This window comes from Dermacentor andersoni, chromosome 8 (assembly GCF_023375885.2).
Source record: "Dermacentor andersoni chromosome 8, qqDerAnde1_hic_scaffold, whole genome shotgun sequence".
Classification (NCBI taxonomy): Eukaryota; Metazoa; Arthropoda; class Arachnida; order Ixodida; family Ixodidae; genus Dermacentor; species Dermacentor andersoni.
This window is the reverse complement of record NC_092821.1, coordinates 20,623,564-20,638,250: the sequence shown is the minus strand read 5'-3', so window position 1 is coordinate 20,638,250 and position 14,687 is coordinate 20,623,564. Positions and strand designations below refer to the sequence as shown.

Genomic DNA, 14,687 nt, shown 5'->3' with positions numbered 1-14,687 from the left:
TTCCACTGGCACCAGCCGCCAATTTTCCCGTCTCCTGACTCTCTCCCCATAGGCGGCTCCCAAGAGATACAAAGAGCTGGTGCAAGACAAAGAGCAACCGGAGATGACTTCAGACCACGCTGCGCACAAGTCCCTCTGAAATAAACTCCGTTCCATGTTCCGAATGCCTTTTATTACGGCTACCCAGACGTAACAGTGGCAACGAGACAGTGGATTTAAAGGTCACGTTGACCTGCACCTGTGCAATGCAATGGTAATGCATGCATCAGGCCAACTACCGGAGTTTAATGGCGCATCATGGACATTGTGGTTTAGACGCCTCCATTTTTACTTTGAGGCTAACAGCAGCACAGACCTCAACAAGAGGGCACACCTACTGACACTGTGCGGTGGCCAGACATGTGGCACCGTCTGCACCTTGGTGCAGCCAAGCAGCCCAACTGAAGTGGCCAACAACGACACTGTTGTGGCACTTGCGGGTTTCCGCAGAACTACTACGTCAAACACTTGCCTTTGCTTCGTGTGTTGTCGGCAAATTCGACTTCGCCCTGCCATCTGCTAGCCGCCTGGTTAGCTCAGATGGTAGAGCGGCTGCCTCGGAAAGGCGGTGGTCCCGGGTTCCAGTCCCGGACCAGGACGAATTTTTCTTCAACTCTGAGGCTTTTCTTTCGAGGAACCCGCATGGGTTTCCTTTGTAGCAGTTGCTACGAACACGTGGATGTCTGATTTCCCTTTATTAATCACTTCAGAAACACTACGACCCGAGGCCATCTGAGGTCAACTGGTCATGTTGCTTCTAACAACGTGACCAGTTGGAGTGAGTGCCTACGTCGCGGCGCTAAAGATCCTGGCCGCCGACTGCAACTTCGGGACGCTAAGCACAATGGTTATTACTACACGGGCAACTACCGGATAGCAGACGGCGTCAACAGCATCACCTGCCAAGAAATACTTCCTTTGGACATTATGTGGCATGACCAATTCGTGTGCAGACTATAGGATAGTCTCCTGCAATGGAGACTCTTTTCTGAGAGTGGCCTGATGTTCACAAAGGCCTACAACATCACTGTTCGAGTAGAAAGTGCTGGCCAACAGCAACGAGACATCCGCACAAACATAGAGCTGGTTCACCAGGCAAGTTCAGACAGATCTAAGCCACAACGATGCTGGCATTGCGATGGGCAGCACAGCCCCAAGTCATGCAAGCACCAAGCTGCTACCTGCGATTTCTGCCACAAGTGCAGCCACGTTGAGAAGGCCTGCATCACGAAGAAAAAACAGGCGAAGGGGCCACCACAGCAACACAAAAATGTGAACTCCCCAAAGACAATAACACAAGTCGAAATTCAGCACAGTCCACCAGCATCAACAGTGCTGTACAACTTACATATCATGGTCAACCTACCGTCCATCACCAGCTCATACAATTTGAAGTTGATTCGGGAGCAGCATACAACACTCATCAGCAAGGACACATGCTGCAATGCGTGGCCACAGAATGCACCAGCACCTTTCGATGAGGACACACACCTGAGAACATGGTCAGGACAAGACCTTCTTCCTCTAGGTAGTGCCAACTTAGAAGTTGCGTACAAAGGCACTATTGCAGAACTGCCTCTCGTGATTGTGAAGGGCAATGGATCCAGCCGCTTGGGCAGAAACTGGTTCGACACTCTCAAGATCACGATCTGCAGCACCAACCAGGCAGTAGAAGAAGGCCCAATTGAGTGACAAAAGCTTGTCGAGCGGCTGCAGAAGAAGTACAAGGAGGTCTTCTCTGGGAAAATTCCTGGACACAATGGGCCACCCGCAGACCTTGACTTTCACCCGGACGCCAATCCGAAGTTCCTGAAGGCCAGACCTATACCGTTTGCCCAGCAACCTGCCTATGAGAGGGAGCTCGACAAACTGGAACAGCAGGGTATCGTTGAGCCCACGCAGCATTCAGACTGGGCCACACCACGGCTTGCAGTGAGGAATAAAAACGAAAGCCTACATATTTGCGGGGACTACAGGTTCACCGTAATCTCGGCGACAAAATCGTCCTTATATCCACTGCCAACACTGCAGGAAGTCTTCAGTACACTACGTGGAGGAATGATCTTCAGCACCCTGCACCTAAACCAAGCATACCAGTAGCTGAAGGTGAGCAAGAAAACTTCAGAAGTGCTGACTCCTAATACCACTAGAAGACTGTACAGGGCTAAGCGACTACCATTTGGAGTTGCGGCAGCTCCAGAAATTTCCCAAAAGTACATGGAATCCCAGCTTCAAGGAATCCCTGGTGTGTGCGCCTACTTGAACAATGTAATCATCAGTAGCACAACCAGTGAGGAACATGCAGCTCGCCTAGAGCTTGTTCTGGAAAGGCTTGCCAGTGCAAACCTCTTCTTGAGCATGAATATGTATTGTTTTGCAGTGCCCGAAGTAAAATGTTTAGGTCACCTGATCGATGCCAAAGGCATTCACCCCACCAGCAACAAGGTATGGGCCATCATGGAGGCACGCATTCCAACCAACAAGCAGGAGCTGCAATCCTTTCTTGGGCTCCGAATGTTCTATGACAGGTTCCTAGAGCACCGAGCAACGGTGGCCAACAACCTTTACAATTTGCTGAAAAATGACGTTCCCTGAAATTGGACGCCGCTTCGTGACATTGTAGTGCTCAGGCACTACGACGAGACGTTGCCCTTACTTTTGGCATGTGACGCATCGCCCTACAGCATAGGTGGAGTTTTCTCACGAAGGGATGATCAAGGCAGAGAAGCAGCGATTGCAATAGCTTCTCGCACGCTATGACCTGCAGAGCGCAATTATTCTCAGCTCGATCATGGAGGACTGGCCATCGTCTATGGTGCCACGCATTTTTATCAGTATGTATATTGCGGGCAGACATGTGACTAACTGATCACAGGTCGCTTTTGGGCATCCTGGGGTCACAAAAGCAGATTCCGCAGACACAGTCACCCCGTTTGACTTGACGGTGCATTAAGATGTCGGCATAGACTACGACGACGTGTACCGCCCCACAAGCAAGCACCAAAACGCCGACGTGCTGAAGCCCCTAACAGCGTGTCTACCAAGTTGATAATTCCAAACTCCGAGTTTTCCAGGTTTTCCCTGAGTGCCTTTGCGAAATTCCCTGAGTGATGCAGAACTATGTTTTATGTCAAGACGGGTTGAAATATCGCCCAATGCTGTCACTCTCTAGTAAGCATATGAAAAAAATTTAAAAAACGACTTAATCCTTCGAACGACAGAAAGCTGAGCTAGCTGGTAAGGATTCATTATGCAAAAAAGACGTGAGGCCTGCAGACAGGACACAAGAGTAGAGAAGTGGACAACACGAATGTCGACTACCAACTGAAGGGAGCACTGAGGCGAAAAAAGAAAGAAGAAACAAAACTTATCTGCGCAAGCTCAGGAATGGTATCACTACGTGTTAGTCGGGTACATGTGCCGGTCTACGTGAGAGATAACTGTTAAGGCACTTAATCTCTTCCTTATGTAAGGTAATCGAAGGCTAATAATCAGCCTTCGATAGATTCCGGTTCTATCAATATCTTCCCTGCTTTTTTTTCACTAATAGTCTAATTGCCCCTTGCTTATCTCAACTGTTGACCAGTAATTCTTCCACCTTCTTCCAATAGCAACACTTCTGGAAGGTGTCTGGAAGACCTAAGGGGTCAACACTGGGTGAACATGTTATTATTGCATTATGATGGGCCGGGTCATTTCTGGGACTTTTTTAGCACCCCACACATGCCTCACCCTGTGGTGCATATTTGCTCCGGTATGTTCTAGTCCTCAGGCAGCCAGCTCCTGCCTCAAAAAGCAAGGCACTCCCTTTTGCATTATCATACATACTTTCCCTCCTGATTTCTTTCTTGCTGTGTTTGTAAATATCTAAAAGCTCTTAAGAATCTCTAAGTGTCTTTTAAGTTTCCCTAAGAACACTCGGCACTACCTGGCATCGCTGCCGTGAACCTTGTGCATGGCCTCCGAAATGCGTGGCATGGCATTGCCTACGAATGCCGAGAAACGCGTAATGCGGCAACCAGGATCTTCTCTCGTGCTTCTTTCTGGACACGATGTGCCATTTAGTGGCACTGCCGAAGTCCACATGTGGCCTCCGTCAAAAAAAGTGTGGCGCGCCAGTATCTGCGAACATTGAGAATTTTTCCTTTGCATGCCGCCGACCCAGCAGCTCGTACTCAGTGACCAAAGTTGGCAAGAAGAGCGGCACGTAGCAACTCCGATTGTGGCTTGCTCGCTAGAGCGTTGGCGTGAAAGACACGCCATGAAAAGTGGCACATACCCAGTGCATTTGTGGTGCAGCCTGATAAAGAGTCAGGTTGCTGTCCTTGAGGAACCCTTGTGATGCAGGTTCGGTTCCCTTGAGCATCACAGAAATTTAAGAGATGTTTTTGTAATTGTAGAGTGGCACATACCCAGTGACCCAAGTTGGCATCAAAGAGGTTCACTGAGCAGCGGTACCCACCCAGTCCTGCATCTACAGTGAGCCATGTCACCATGAAAGAGGTTCGTTGAAGAGCGGCAAACATGTAAACATTGGCACACACTCACTGATCCAAGTGGGTCAGACAGTTGGCTCCTAAACATTTACACAGCACAGCAGCCCAATGCACTACCCATTCGACCATGGCCTAACCAGTGACCGAGGTAGGTGGGAAAACGGTTACATACAAACGTACATACATAAACACCTAGCCCCTGAAAACTGTGTGAAATACACCAAGTATGCTAACGCAATAATAGGGGCCCTTATGCAACAGACACTGGTGAACAACAGCAGCCCCATAGAAATATGGGCCATAGCTGAGAACATTTGTTGGTAGCATGTGGGGATTGAGGTATGCTACGGCACCATTGCGCGGCCATTCACCTGTTGTGTCCTCCACTCACGACGGTCATTGGCGGTGGCACCCCATTCGTGATGGTTTGCAGTGGGGGTGCTCTCGTCGCGGCTGCTGTCGGGAGCACGGGTCACTTACCTCCAGAACAGCACCGGGCACGTACATGCTTTCCTCTCGTCTGCTCACACCTTTATGTCTAGGACCTGAGCTCGTGCACGGTGTCTTTGCCTGTTAGGTGGGCACGTACTTTGTGCAGATCCTTTCATGATGCTAAGCTGAAGAGTGGTGCCTAGTGCTAGTGCAAGGTCGTACCTCACCGAGCTGCACTCATTGAAAGCCTAAACCAAAGGAGATTGACAGAGCTCCTGTGAGTTGGCCCAGTGGTTATCGTGAAAGCAAGTAGCATAGCCACCAGAACTTTTCTTAGCGGCATGTCCCAGTGGGAGCCTTTGCTCTCACAGCCATGTTCTATAGGTGTTCCTCTCTGTATTTTCACCCTTGGCAAGGGAGCCCCATCGTTGCCGTGCCATGGGACCAGGCTTTTGTGCAGTGTTGGGTGCCGTGGGAGACAACAAGCAGTTTCCACCAACTCAGGGCACTACGTGTTCTCTTGTGTGCATATCGCTCGGTAGCCCCTTTGTGGCCTGAGTGAGCATGCAGCGGTGTGCTAGAGGCGAAGGCTGACGCGGCCCTGTGGCTCGCTAAGCTCTAACTCGCGGTGGTCTGTACTCCTGTGAGACCCTATGACCCCACAAGCTCTCAACACAATTCTTCACCCATTCACATGCATCACTCATAGTGCTGCCAAAACAATGTACGGGATAGCATTTCTGATTCACCTGCACAACATCGTACAGACTGACAGTCTTACGACTATAGGTCAGACACTGAGGATACAATTGGCAAATAATAGGGGACCCATGCAAAAGAGGCTGGTGAACAACAACGGCCCCAAAGAAATATGGTCCAGAGCTGAGAACGGTGGATGGTAGCTCTCAATACTGACACATGTACTTATTTATCCTTTTCTTGGGGACTGCATTTCACCCACTAACAACTTAACGCTATTGCACAGTGCAAGACACGCCTGCATGATTTAGAACTTACACGAATTCTATTCTAATCTATTCCGCCATGCCGACCCGGGAATGCCCGAGGAGAATAAGGTTTGCCTACTGATGTGTGGTGTGAAGCAAGAACCTATGGCTGGAATGATACAAAACCCACTGAAGGCTATCGGAAAGTTCCTTCACGAAGCCACCAACATCGGGACAACCCTGGAAATGTGGAAACGACAATTCAACCACCGCATGATCTCAACGAACTACGCTGAAGTTCAATCATTAGGCACCTACAACCTGCACAAAACCATCAAAGCGGTCGTGCGAGAGGAGCTTCAGATGTTGTTCCCTTCATAACAGCCTCAAGTGGCTTCAATTGCTGACATCGTATACGAGGAGATCCAACACAGAGTGTCTTCAAGACCTAGCAACAGTAAAGCACAGAGCTTCTCAGAGGACCCAGATGCCAAGCAGTGACACTCTTGTGTGCTAGATGTCCGTATGTTACTATATATGCCGCCTTATTTCCCAGAGCACACATGGAGCAAGTTTTCAGTATCACTGCTGATGTCTTAATAACAAAAACTAGGGAATATGACTGGTGAAATTTTTTTTAATGGTTGTTAGTAAAGGTAATCAATGTGTGAAGGGCTGCAGAGAACATATTAAATGTGCCAGGCCAGCTTGTTCTGAATACGGTATCTGTGCAATGTTATCAAAGTTCAGGAAAGTAGCCTCCAAATAGTTGGTTAATTTTGAGTAATTCCTCAATTACTTTCATAAGGCAGTAATTGGCAACTGTAATCAACTACATACATTGTTGTGTGAGGTAACTGAAATTGGTACCCGCCGTGGCGGCTTAGCGGCTATGGTGTTGCACTGCTAAGCACGAGGTCGCGGGACCGAATCCCGGTTGCGGCGGCTGCATTTTGATGGGGCAAAATGCAAAAATGCCCGTGTCCTGTGCATTGGAGCATGTTAAAAAATCCCCAGGAGGTAAAAGTTAATCCGGAGTCCCCCACTACAGCATGCCTCATAATCAGCTCATGGTTTCGGCACATGAAACCCCAGAATTAAATTATTTGTAATTGGTTACATTTTTTTCTGTAACGTGTACAAGTCTGTACACAAGCCTGTGACTTAAAGACATACTGAAACACTTTTTCAAGATAATAAGAAAACTTGTATCTTGTAGCGAGGCTCCGGAGTTACACATGAGCCAAATATTACATTGCATGCAGAAGGGAAGTTGCAATCTCGTGTCAAAAATAGTAAAAAATCGCTTGCTCTTGCTTCCGCAACGTTGTCGTGCACTGTCATCGCAAGCAGCTGCACCCACAACAGCTATTGGCTGATTTCGTTATAGCGAGAACATTCTCAGTAACATTCTCAGAACATTCTCAGTAATACAATGAGTTAAATAAATAAAAAATATATATGTCTGCAATCTCAAAAAGACAGAAAAGCCAGTTTGTCTTTGCACAGTCAATCTACAAATGACAGTTGAATCTTTCTGTGTCTGCTGCATGTGGCATGTGAGATGAAAAGCGTAGCATGGATACTGCAGTCGCCATGAGCCGTCTCGCCACCGCGACATTCAACCTTCGGGCGGGGCATTGCTCTCTTGCACCTCCTTGCTGTCTCCCTCGTGTAGCTTCCAGCATGCTAGCGTAAATGAAAGGATAGAGCAAGCCGCTCATCGATCAGATAACCATGTCTAAATTCAGTTGTGCTTGAAGGATACGAAAAGCTTTTGCGGCAGGAGATTCATGAGGTCACGTAATTTAATAATAGTGTCATTCTATGATTTGTTAGAAAAGCGTTTCAGGGCCTCTTAGAACATGGTAAGGCACCTGATCTGTGGACAATGCTGTCAAGATACAAACCAATAATTATTACATTGCATGTAGCGGGAAACCTGGAAACTCGTGTAGTCGCTTGCTCTGTCCTGCAGTTCTGTAAGCGCCCTTCTGTTTCTATTCCATTGATGTGTTGACAATCTTCCCTTACATGAATCTGCTGTTGCCGTGTGGCCTCCTGCAGAACTGATTTGCCATACTGTACGTGCCTGTACTCAAGTTGTCGATTAATTAGGCCTTGCTCCGTAATTTGCTAGCCTCCTGGTTAGCTCAGATGGCAGAGCGACCACTCTAGAAAAGCGTTGGTTCCAAGTACAAACCCAGGATCAGAATGTATTTTTCTTCAACTATGAAGCATTCTTTTTAGAGAAACCTGTACGAGTTTTCCTTTTTGCTAGATTTTAATCAAGTGCATGGCGATTCCTCCCTTTCATGAATTACTTGAGAGTACAAGCTTCTACACATGTGCACACCCTTCCAGATCATCCGCAAAAAAACTTTCAATGCCCGTCTCTTTGATAAGGTATGGGTAGGGTGTTTCTAATGTTACAAACATGGCCACATGAACAGATGCAATAGATTAAATGATGTTGACTAAACATACAAGATCTATGCGTTGTGTCTGGTGGTCGCTCGAAACAAAGGATGCTTCACCGGCAGATGTGCAGCTGTGGAGTGCTATTCACACTTTGTTGTTTTCTCAAGGCGAGGACGCTGGCAACTAAATCAGCATTACCCGAGATTAATGGTCAAGCAAGTATGTTTGTACCTTCAGCTGTTCGACCACCCAGACTTGATAAGCTGGCCGTCATGCAGAGCCCATTAGTTGATGAAAGGGGCCAGTGTTGAGGACTTCTGTGGGAACTGCATAGACTTGAGGTTCCCAAATTGCCATACGGTTGCCTCGTACGAAGCGGCAATTGACGGAATAGTGCGACGTCATGGCCGGGATTTTACAAATGGTTCAACAGTTGTGATTGACCAAGAAAAACAACAGTGGATGCCGTCGACGAATGCAAGGGGGAAATGAACTGGATAAAAAGCTGAGCTGAAGTATTGTGGGAGAGGGTCGGGTATGAAAAGACTGACATGTAGTAGGCCATAGAGCCCTTCTTTGATTATGTAAATTTGTATATACTAAACCCTTCTTTATCATCTCTGGGACACCGTTCTGGACCTTTCTTTTGCCTGGCATGTGGCACGGCACCAACCATGGCAACTTTGTGGCCACTCAGACCTCCCGACTTCACAGCAGTGTACAACAATGATATGTTCCCGATTCTTCAAAATCAGATTTACTCCCACTGAACATGAGCATTGTGTAGATTTTCTCATGTACTAAAAACTACATTATTCTTTTTTTAGATACTTATGCATTGAAAGGCTAGCTTTCTATTTGACCATGCTTGTAAAAGTTGCGCAGGCCCTACATATCCCTATAGGAGGTATGCACATGACGTCAGACGCAAGGGGCGCTAGCGTCGGTCGAGCCGTCCGCCATTGCTGCGGTCTCGCCAGCTCCGTCTGGCTGCGTCGGTGTGGTGTTGTGTTGCTCGCTGTGAGACGCGGAGTCGCGGTGCCTGTGCCTTCTTTCCACGCTTTCAGCGTAATCCATGTGAGCGGCGCCGTGAATTCTGCTAAAATGCGTTTAGGTGCCTAAGCACGCGAGCTGTCCGAGGAAGACAGGTCGCGCTACCTGCAAAAGCTGCGCCTTTGTGACGGCGTCGACCCGCTTGATCTCCGAGGTGAAGAAGTTCGATGCGATGCCGATCTCTACCCGCGCGTCGACTTCACGGATATAAAAGACTACCTTGTTCATGCAACAAGCTTCGTAACAAGGGAGCAGTTCAAGGCATACAAGGCAATGGAGGCCCATAATTATCTAACGAGCGGTTGGGTCCAGCAGCCGTGCCTGAAGGTGCTATCCGACGGCCGCGTCGTCATCGTTTGCCAGGTAAGTTAGTGCGATTCGCAGACGTGCTTGTGTACGCTTGCGAAATGCTTGAATGATGCGCAGAAAGGAACGTACATGGTCATCCACTCTTAGCTAGAACACGCGAGCATTTGGCCGTGTTCTTCAGAGGGCCAGTGCGTCCATCGGAGACGCACAACTAAGCTAAGTGGAAGACGAAGAGAAGCACGAGCTTCGGGTCTCTGTATGCCTGTACCGCATTGCTGTGATGAGCAGCCGTGTAGGACGCACTGAGCTTCTGAAAATTACGGCAACGAGCTCTCGGGTTCTAGTTAAGAGGGAACGACCGTGTACACAGGGGTTGACAGTAGTTCGGTAGTGTTTGTTCTTGGTGCAGATTACGCGCGGCTGCGAGTGTTTGAAGCTTGTGAAAAAGTGCCGCTGAGGCATGCTGTTTCATTTCATATGGTTCGCTAATGCAGCAAATGTAGAGCACGACATTTATCAGTAAAGTTTAGGCTCAGATTACTGTTTCCACACTCGACCAAAATGCTTCAGATGTTCGAGTGCAATTGGGTTCAAGTGTGGTGCAAGGCAGTAATCCGCCTAATTTTAATCCTGTCTTCATCGTGCGATACCTTGCTTTTGGCCATTTTTACATTACATACTTTAATGACAGAAATGCTGAAAGTGTTCAACGAGTTCAGATCTCATTCCTGGTCCCCTTTACTTGACTGCCTCATTGTCGGACGCAGAGTGGATCCAAAAAACTCAGTCATTGAAAAAAAAAAAAAATCAGCGATGGCATTAAAATGGCATCTTAAAGAAAAAGGTAAACTTATGTAAAAGAGAATGTTTTCGTTTTCTTTTGTTCCTAAAGGGTTTTGTATGTCTTGCTGTGGCATATTTCATTGTCTTGCTTTACACTTCTGAAGCCTCTCCCAACCTTGTGAAGCATTATGCAATGTTTTTGGCATTAAGCAGCTTTGTTATTTATGCAGGTCCGGCATTCCCAGTCAGTCAATGACAAGCCGCTGACACCTTGGCTTGTCATCAAGGAGGACGGTGAAGTGCAAGCTGCGCACTGTACTTGCAAGGCAGGCCTCGGGGAAGCCTGCTCTCACATTGCAGCAGTGCTTTTTTACATAGATGCAGTTGTGAAGAGTAGGGATGGGCAAGCATGTACGGACAAAGTAAATGCGTGGCTGCCTCCAACAGTGCGATCCGTCGAGCCGAAGAGGGTTTCCAATGTGAATTTCGCCTCTTCAACAATGAAAAAAAGGCTCATGGATGGGGAACAGCCTCTTCGTAAGAAGAAACAAAGAAGGGCTGTTAAGGAGGCAACAGAAGAAGAGTGGGCAGCATTTCTGGCTGCTTGCCACAACAGCGGAAGCCGGCCAGCACTCCTGTCTTTGCAGCCTGATTTTGCTGACCACTTTGTTCCCGTGGCGATGAAGTTCCCCAGTGCCATTCTCACGAATTTGCAAGAGGAGGATATTCCGGGCACATGGAACGAGATCATAGAGAAATGCTCTGCCCTTGCTGGAGGCCTGTCAATTGAGCATGAGGTACATCACCTACAATTGGCATGTTTCCTGTTCTTACTGTAGTTGGTTTTCTGCAGCAGTACTGCCCTGCAAATGCCAGTTGAAACTGTTGACTGATTTTGCTATTTTTAAATGACCTTGACGTTTTGAGCACTTTGCAGTCTTCAGACTTGTCTGTGAACTATATCACCGCATATCTTCACTGTCTCGTTGCAGGTCACTGAGTTGATAGAAAAGGAGACCAGAGAGCAGGCAAGAAGTACGAAGTGGTTCGCCTTCAGAGCTGGCCGCATCACAGCATCAAACGCAAAGGCTGTGTGTAGAACATCCACCACAAACCCCTCGCTGTCCCTGCTGAAAAGGTTATGCTACCCTGAAGATGTGCAGTTCTCCAGTCCACAGACTTCGTGGGGAAAGGATAATGAGCAGAAAGCCACCAAAACTTACGCAGCTGCATCGAAAAATGTGCACATTAATTTTCAATATAATCAGGCTGGACTTCACATCTCTACCGAAAATCCATTTCTGGCTGCAACCCCCGATGGTGTGGTCAGCTGCGATTGTTGCGGTCGGGGGGTGGTGGAGGTGAAGTGCCCATACAACAGCAGAGAACAGCCTGTCAGAAGTTATGCAGAGGCCGATTCAGCATGTCTTCAGATTGCAGACAACAAAGTGATGTTGAGGACAGATCACAGTTATTATTATCAGGTCCAAATGCAGATTTACGTGTGCAAGGTAAAGTACTGTGATTTCGTAGTTTGGACATTGAAGGATTGTATCGTCCTTCGAATCTATGAAGACTCTCAGTTCTGCAAGAATATGCTGCAACGTTGTACCCTGTACTTCAAGCTTGCGATTCTGCCTGAACTGTGCTACCGTTACTGGACAGATAACCTTAAAGAAGGACCACAAGAGGCTAGCGATCAAGAATCAGTGCCACCAGATGAGGTGTACTGTGTATGTGGCGGTCCCGAATCGGGCAGAATGGTCATGTGCGACAGCAAGACATGCAAGCGTGTTTGGTTTCACTATAAGTGTGTTCATCGAAAGAGCGCTCCGAAGAAAAAACATGGTACTGCCCAGAGTGCACAGAGCAAAGTAGGAAGGCCTAATTTGTATGCAGTGGCTGACAAGCTTGCCCCTTCTAGTTTAGTGCAACGGCAAACCGTGAACATAGAAAACGCGGAGGGAAGTTTGGTATGCACTGTGCGTAACAATTTCACTGTGAAATGTTACTCTGTATGCATACCTGTATGAAAAAACAAAAGCAAATTGAAATTTTTTTTATTTACATCAATTCAGGGTGTACTTGTAGCACCTTTAACTCAAGAAAGGCAGTCGCAGGTATCAGACGAAACAAACATTGACACACAGCTAGGTCACAACAAATTCCGTGTTTCTACGTTCAACGGACAGAAATTGAATCAAGATCCACGCAGAGTTCAAGAATGTTCCATTCCATCCTAGCTAACTCCAGGAAGTTATGCACTTGACGTCTGAGACAAACTCTGCACGTACTGGTGGGCGAGTTAGTGATTTTATGTTTACAACGAAGGACGAAAGAAGACGACATGGGGCAACCACAAAGGCGCACTAATAACTGAACGTTTTAGTTCTTGACACAGGAACAAATAGCTGCTGCCAAGAGTTTTCCTGTGTCGAGAAATAAAATGTTCATTTGTTATTGTGCCTATGTGGTTACCCGTGTCGTCTTCCTTCGTCCGTCGTTGTGAACAAGTCAGACAAATCCAAGAACATACTACCTCAGATTCTTCTGCAGAAGCATGCCGATATGTGCGCATGCACGACAAGAGCGCGAGTTCAGCCAAATGGGACGGTTGAGCTGTTCATGTTGCATAATGCTGCACAAACAAAAACCATCTTGTCGAGCACTGTTGGTCCATTTTCTTCACCAGTGAGCACTTCCACAGGCAGTGTGTGCTTGAGGATTCTGTACTTATTTCGTACGAGCCCAATTACCCTCTCTACATGAATCCTCACATTCGCTATTTTGCGAGTCTTCTCCACATCCATGGGCGAAAGTTGCTCCTTGCCCTTAGTGAAGGCAGGCATGGCTAACTTGGCACAGTGCATACCAACACTGTCGGCAATTGTGAAGCCTCGGTCGGCTAGAACAACATCCCCAGGCAAGAGGTTGTTCAAAATGCCACACTTTTCTGCAATAACCTTATCACTTGTCCGCCCACACCAGCCTTTGGAAACAAACGTGACTACACCTTGCGGTGCAATGCCCATCAAATGTTTTACAGTGTTGTGACTTTTATAGTTGGACCATGTGTGCGACCGGGCCAGCATAGATGAAGGCCGCTCAATGAAAACCTCAAAACAGTCTATAACAACTGCTACCTCCACACCGAATGATTTGCGAAAAGTCATGGGCATAGTTGCCCGGAGAGTCTCCCGGTCAGGCCACTGGACAGCTCGAGAGAGCCGAACATAGGCCACGTCCAGCCACTTGTTGACATTCCTTGACACTGTGGACTGCGACACGTGAAACCTGCAGATAACAATTACACCTATAAGCAACTTTCATCAAACAAAAGCTAAACACAAGGTAGTACCTGTAGGCCAAATCTTGTAGAGGAGTGTTGAGCCGCAGGCGCATCAGAAATATAACCATTTCTTGAAATGCTGTCAGAGAGTTACGGCTTGTATGCGTTGCGCCTTCCTTTAGTAAGTTGAACAGCACAAACAGGAGGGCAAAGTTGGGCAGCCCAGTGTAAAATTGGACCATATCCTCCCTTGTTTTCAGAATGTCTTCTGACAACACGTGCATGCTGAGCTCCTGTTTTGCATCTCGAAGCTCTGAGAGAAGGTGCCTGTTTTCTTCCTCCAAATGTCCGATGTGAGCCATTGTCAGTTCAGTCACATGACTGAAGTCAGCCTTCCCTGAAAAGATGCAGATATGTGTGATCCTAGCACCAGGAATTTCTTCTAGACAAAATGCATTTCTTTCCACTGCTTAAACCCACACAACTACTGGTGATAAGCACTCTGGGACGTACCTGTATTTTTACAGACTTCGACAGGAACCTGTGGCTGTTCTGGTTCTTGACCATCAGCAGATGAAAGTGCGTCTTCTGTAATCACTATGTCATCTTCAACTGTTGTGTTTGGGCTCACTTGGCATTCTTTCAGAGGGCTGGCTCTTCTTTCTGAGCGTCTTTGCTTTCTCCTGTATCTGAAAATAAACGTGGCCCATTCCTGCTGAAGGCATAACGAACTTCAGCTTACACACTTATTTACCTAGCGCCTGAAAAAGTAAGGGCATTTACCGGGATGCCAAACCTTCAGAGTCCACACTTTTTCCATGTCCTAAATGAAGTGATGGTGCCCAGTCTGGGTCTGCCTCAGCCATTGCATATGCTGGTCGACCTGCAAAAAATAAAACTATCAACCTTTAAAAAAAT

General features: G+C 47.5%; 1 protein-coding gene and 1 long non-coding RNA gene across 3 annotated transcripts in view; both read right to left on the bottom strand.

Moving 5' to 3' along the window:
* The window catches only part of LOC129383605 (uncharacterized), a 52,986-nt gene that overhangs the window by 23,911 nt on the left and 14,388 nt on the right, over window positions 1–14,687 (bottom strand). The window lies entirely within an intron of this gene.
* On the bottom strand, window positions 12,325–14,653 carry LOC140219993 (uncharacterized). Its single transcript, XM_072290147.1, has 2 exons — window positions 13,839–14,653; window positions 12,325–13,774 (listed from the first exon to the last, which is right to left on the bottom strand). Exons 1-2 carry the CDS (start codon window positions 14,129–14,131, stop codon window positions 13,078–13,080), a joined length of 990 nt encoding a protein of 329 aa, XP_072146248.1. The 5' UTR covers window positions 14,132–14,653; the 3' UTR covers window positions 12,325–13,077.

What these genes read in the sequence shown, in the direction of transcription:
- LOC140219993 (XM_072290147.1), bottom strand. Translation starts at nt 14,131, where the DNA reads ATGGCTCACATCGGACATTTGGAGGAAGAAAACAGGCACCTTCTCTCA. An exon ending in CTACAAGATTTGGCCTACAG is followed by an intron (nt 13,775 to 13,838) that starts GTACTACCTTGT and finishes TGTTATCTGCAG; the next exon opens with GTTTCACGTGTCGCAGTCCA.